Source organism: Bombina bombina, chromosome 5 (genome assembly GCF_027579735.1).
Source record: "Bombina bombina isolate aBomBom1 chromosome 5, aBomBom1.pri, whole genome shotgun sequence".
NCBI lineage: Eukaryota > Metazoa > Chordata > Amphibia > Anura > Bombinatoridae > Bombina > Bombina bombina.
In genome coordinates this window covers 387,610,548-387,616,547 of record NC_069503.1, presented here as the reverse complement: position 1 = coordinate 387,616,547, position 6,000 = coordinate 387,610,548, and the positions used below count along the sequence as shown (strand labels likewise).

The window sequence follows — 6,000 nt, the reverse complement described above, 5'->3', positions numbered from 1 at the left end:
ATTGTTTTCATCATATCTTATCATTTACTATAAAAAAAATTATAAAATATGAGGAAAAAATTGAAAAAAACACACTTTTTCTGACTTTGACCCCCAAAATCTGTTACATATCTACAACCACCAAAAAACACCCATGCTAAATAGTTTCAAAATTTTATCCTGAGTTTAGAAATACCTAATGTTTACATGTTCTTTGCTTTTTTTGTAAGTTATAGGGCCATAAATACAAGTAGCACTTTGCTATTTCCAAACCATTTTTTATCAAAATTAGCGCTAGTTACATTGAAACCCTGATATCTGTCAGGAATACCTGAATATCCATTGACAAGTATATATTTTTTTTTAGAAGACATCCCAAAGTATTGATCTAGACCCATTTTGGCATATTTCATGCCACCATTTCACCGCCAAATGCGATCAAATAAAGAAAATTGTTCACTTTTTCACAAATTTTTTCACAAACTTTAGGTTTCTCACTGAAATTATTTACAAACAACTTATGCAATTATGGCATAAATGATTGTAAATGCTTCTCTGGGATCCCCTTTCTTTATGAATAGCAGACATGTATGGCTTTGGCGTTGCTTTTTGGTAATTAGAAGGCTGCTAAATGCCACTGCGCACCACATGTGTATTATGCCCAGCAGTGAATGGGTTAATTAGGGCGTATGTAGGGAGCTTCTAGGGTTAATTTTAGCTGTAGTGCAGTGTAGTAGACAACCCCAAGTATTGATCTAGGCCCATTTTGGTATATTTCATGCCACCATTTCACCGCCAAATGCGATCAAATTAAAAAAAACATAAAATTTTTCACAATTTTAGGTTTCTCACTGAAATTATTTACAAACAGCTTGTGCAATTATGGCACAAATGTTTGTAAATGCTTCTCTGGGATCCCCTTTGTTCAGAAATGGCAGACATACATGGCTTTGGCGTTGCTTTTTGGTAATAAGAAGGCCGTTAAATGCTGCTGCACATCACACGTGTATTATGGCTAGCAGTGAAGGGGTTAATTAGGTAGTTTGTAGGGAGCTTGCAAGGTTAATTTTAGTTTTAGTGTAGAGATCAGCCTCCCACCTGACACATCACACCCCCTGATCCCTCCCAAACAGCTCCCTTCCCTCCCCCACCCCACAATTGTCCCTGCCATCTTAAGTACTGGCAGAAAGTCTGCCAGTACTAAAATAAAAGGCATCTTTGAATATTCTTTTAAAAAATTGAGCATATTTACATATGCTGCTATGTAGGATCCCCCCTCTCTGCCTTATTGGGGGCCATCTTGGGTACTGGCAGCTGTCTGCCAGTACCCAGTTTGCAAAAAAAAAAGGGTTTTATTATTTTTATTTTATTTTTTTCTGTAGTGTAGCTCCCCCCCCCCCCCCACAGACTAACACCCCACCATACCGATCTTGCTACCCGATCTTGCTAAATTTTAAATAATATTCCCCTTTTTCCCCACTTCTACATAAAATATTTTTGTAGTGTAGCGGTTCCCACCCGCTCCCTCCCCGTGCACGCGCCCGCCTCCCCGTGCACGTGCGCGCGTCTGTGCGCGCCCCCCTCCGCATCATCCAGGGCCATCGATGGCCGCCTCCCGGTCCTGCTCCCACCCACCAACGAAGTAAGCCACCGATATCCGGTGCAGAGAGGGCCACAGAGTGGCTCTCTCTGCATCGGATGGCTTCAAAAGGTTATTGCAGGATGCTTCCATATCGAGGCATCACTGCAATAACCGGAAAGCAGCTGGAAGCGAGCAGGATCGCTTGCAGCTGCTTTCCACACCGAGGACGTGCAGGGTACGTCCTCAGGCGTTAACTGCCTTTTTTTTTTGAGGACGTACCCTGCACGTCCTCGGTCGTTAAGGGGTTAAAGTATAATTATGTACTGTAAAATTGTAATTTTATTTTAATTGCATTCTCCTATTTAACCAAGAAAGTTTCACTTTGGCTCATTTCTCTTTCAGCTGTTAAAATTGTTTACTTTTTTGTTCTTATCGTTTCATGCAGCTACGTGTGTTTGTTGTGTTCCATCGTTTTCAGAACTATTTTTGTACACATCCAGCATTTAGTGTAACTTCTTTGGTGCTTGTGTTTTTTGTTTTTGATTTTTTTTATTTTTTTTTTCTCCCTTCAGGGACATTCCACAGCCTGCTTCTGTTTCAGAAGCAAATAAAACGTGTTTGGATACATTATCGAATTCAAATACTTATAAAAGAAATCCCCAAGACAGTATTCCAGAAACCATTGATAACATATCTGAAGGGAAAAAATTACCCAAAGGTCAGTGAAATTTTGAGTATTGAGCAAACAAAATATATATATCTATATTGGTGTGATTTACAAGTTTTTGAAAATCAAAAGCACTTTATGGATACACTCTATGAAGAACTTGATGAAATTAATTTTCCTGGTCTACTTTGCTGTGACAATTTACAGACAGATGTAAATGAGCTTGCGTTCACCATATATGATACGATAGAAGCACTCCAGCCTCTCTGGAGGGAGTGGAGCAAGCAAAAATTTGAGGGTTTTTTCAACAAAAGAAGGTACAATTATATATATTTGTAAGGTCCATAAACACACTCTTGAATCAGAGCAGCTGTTTTGGCTATGATGGGGGAATACAAAGTTTAGGTGGAGAGTTGATAACATTAAGATAAGGGAACTACTTCATGAAAAGGATTGGACTACTTGTGTTAAAGGGGCATAAAACACACAAGGCTTGCAATAAATGAACATAGTAAGAGAGCACAATTTTTAACACATTAACACCTTATTTATTGCTATTGTTTTCCACTAGCCAAACCCCACCCTCTTCTTTCCTAATTTGGAGAAGTCTATCCAGATATGTTACTGACTAGACAAGGCTGGTCACTATCATTGTGTTTGCAAAACTATCATTTTTTTTGCTGTTTATTTGATCACATCTGTGGAGGCCAATTAAGGACAAATATGTGACTGGATTAGGCTTGTGAAGTCTGTTGTATGCATTTCCCATCCTCAGATGGGTTACCCTTACAGGAAAATGAGAAAAATAAAGTTCATATTGGAAAGTTTTTTTTTTTTTCCATGCTCATAATTAAACATTTTTTTATTACAATCTCAGTAATATATATGTATATTAGTCATATAATGTTAATGACACTATTTAATCTGCAAATTGGCTAAATTATGATCAATTGGAGCTTTTTATATTTTAATCTTAAATAGTGTTGTCTTGTAATATATGTATGTATGTTCACTTCTTAAAACAGGAAGGAGGTCTGGTTTTGCATCTGCTACTGAGGAAAATGTAAAAAATTCCAGTAATTTTCTTAGGAACGTGTCAGTCAGACGTCGTCATTCTAGCTTGAACATCTACAGAGAGGAACCTGTTTTAATAGAGCCAGTGGAAGATCATTTACATTCAGGATTCAGTGTGTGTGAACAAAAGAACCAAGTTAATGGAGAACATGCATATAAAGATAGCACCGAAGAGAGAATAGAGAATGTCCAGCTTTTTGAAAATCCCTTACATGAAGACTTACCTGCTTTTGAAAATATGTCAGAAATAGCAAGTTCAACTCCTGAACCAAAGCCAAAACTTATTTCTAATAAGCAAAAAGATGAGCCTACTGTTGGAAAGGAGAGATCAAGAAAAGGCAAGACAGATGGGGGACATGTTGTACACTTGAAAAAGCCATGGGAAAATGCGAGACCAAGGGCAAGGTCAAAGAGTAGAGAACGGGGTGCAAGTAAACACGCAAAGGAAAAAATAGATGCTTCTCTGAATAATGGAGATGCTTACGACTTTGTCTTTGAGGAGAGTGTACATGTCACGCCGTTCAGGCAAAATAAGCAAGAAGACAGCCCGCAAAAAAGCAGTTCAGGTGAAAGTAGTAGTGAAGAAGAGCTGGATGACAGTTTATATGTCCCCTACAGACAAAAATCAAAAGCTGAAAATGTTTCTTTAAGACCCAGGTCAAAACGTGGTGTAGCCCCACACAATCTGCCCTCTGAAAGGAAGAAGAATGACCGTTCACAGCAAGGTTTGTACTTATTATTTATTTATTTTATTAAAGGACAGTTAAATACAGTGATTGCACAATAAAAGCACAAGGGTATTTTTAGTTACCTTTCCTCTAATATATCTGTTAGGGACTGAGTCTAAAAAAATTGTCAACATGGAGAGAAACAGCTTATTTTAATGAGCACTTTATTGTTGAAATAAGTGTCTCTCCACATAAATATTAGTGAACTCCCCTTAAAGGGATATGAAACCCCACATTTTTTTCTTTCACAAATCAGATAGATCATGCAATTTTAAGCAACTTTCTAATTTACTCCTATTAGCCAAAAATTACCAAGCGCTACCCAGGGTGCTAACCAAAAATGGGCCGGCACCTAAGCTTACATTCCTGCTTCTTTTTAAAATAAATATACCAAGAGAATGAAGAAAAATTGATAATAGGAGTAAATTAGAAAGTTGCTTAAAATTACATGCTCTATTTAAATCATGAAATAATTAATTTGGGTTTCATATACCTTTAATCAGATACACAGTTCTCACTGTAATAATTGCCTTTAAAACAATTCCTTTGCAGCCTGATAATACTGATTTTTATTTAATGAATGAAAGTGCCCCTGTTTTTAATAGTATTTTTAAAAGCCGGGCACTTTATTCCTTCAAATTTAAATTCACTTTAAGCTATTAAAACAGGAGAATTGATTTTTAAAGAGCTTCAGGAACAGGATGAAATGCAATAACATAGTGAGTAGTTGTGCACAGCAGTTTAATGTTCATTTAAGAAAAAACATTTGGGAATAACTATAAAAGGACTATTAAACACGTGTTTTGGATCTTGCTCCCTAGAGAGACCCAAAAGCAAATTTGCCTAAACTAGTTATTTCAATGCATTTTAAAAACCTAGACATAATTTACTTTTTGGCCTCTTCTTGGGAATGTGGAACGAGAGGTGGACAGAATAGGAAAGAAACTGATGGCTAATACAATATTGGGTCTTTCTGTCTATAAAAAAAAATTGGTGGCCATTTGTTGCTAATGTATTTTAAGTACAGAATAATAAACCCACTTTCTTTACTTTAGGAAATGGAAGAAACATTTCAAAGAATGAAATTAAAATGAAATCAGAAAGTGTTTTGGAGATGAGCAGGACTTCTATGAAAGATTGTTTGGAAATTGAGGAAACATCCATTCCAGCATGTAAAAAAGAGACCAATAAAAACATAACACTTAATGAAACCACAGTTAAAACGGAAAATGGCAACCTCTATCCTACAGAAAAAAATACTGGTATACACCTTTTTATTTTATTTTTTCCTTTTCAAAACAAGATAGTGCCGCACAAATTTCCAAGAAATTGCTACATGGATTTTGTTCTTGACACTATTTTTCCCCCAAATAGATTCCTTTCTTTCCCCAAACATTATTGACATTAATCGTCAGTGGTTAGTGAAAATATTCTAATTCATGAAGGGTTGTTGGTGTCTCTTGATAATTGTGAAACTTATTTTCCGATTTATTCAATCGGTGAAGTTTCAGGTGGATGCATTTTAAGGAGAATCTACTGGTCCGTTTAAAAAAAAGATCTTATAGTAGAAAGGAAAAACTTTACAATAGCAAGATTTGCATTAGTGAGCATAGGTAATGGAATTTAACTCTGTCATAAGTTAAACACAAAGTCCTGCTCGTGGGAGGCCAGCAACTCCTATTTATTTTTGATAATTGGGTAAAAAAAAAATAATAATTTAAAACTAAGATAAAGTTTCTGTTTAACAGTTTCTTACTATACAAAGATTTTTATTTTTTTTTGTACTGGTAATGTCACCTTAATATTAGTGTTTCTGAGGGACCTAAAAGTGTAAAAAAATAATATGCTGTAAATGTTAGAGCATTTTTCATTGCACTTTTGCTTGCACATAACTATATTTCCATCTAAAGGGGAGGAGAGTCAACGGCTTCATTACTTATGGGAATTAAGAACGTGGCCACCAGGAGGGG

General features: G+C 36.2%; 1 protein-coding gene across 1 annotated transcript in view; it reads left to right on the top strand.

Annotated features, from left to right (window-relative positions):
• SGO1 (shugoshin 1) overlaps positions 1–6,000 on the top strand; it is a 143,600-nt gene that overhangs the window by 115,790 nt on the left and 21,810 nt on the right. The window contains exons 6-8 of the mRNA XM_053714222.1: positions 2,134–2,279; positions 3,254–4,027; positions 5,086–5,292. Of these exons, the coding sequence (XP_053570197.1) occupies positions 2,134–2,279; positions 3,254–4,027; positions 5,086–5,292 (1,127 nt within the window). The remainder of the gene's footprint in view (positions 1–2,133; positions 2,280–3,253; positions 4,028–5,085; positions 5,293–6,000) is intronic.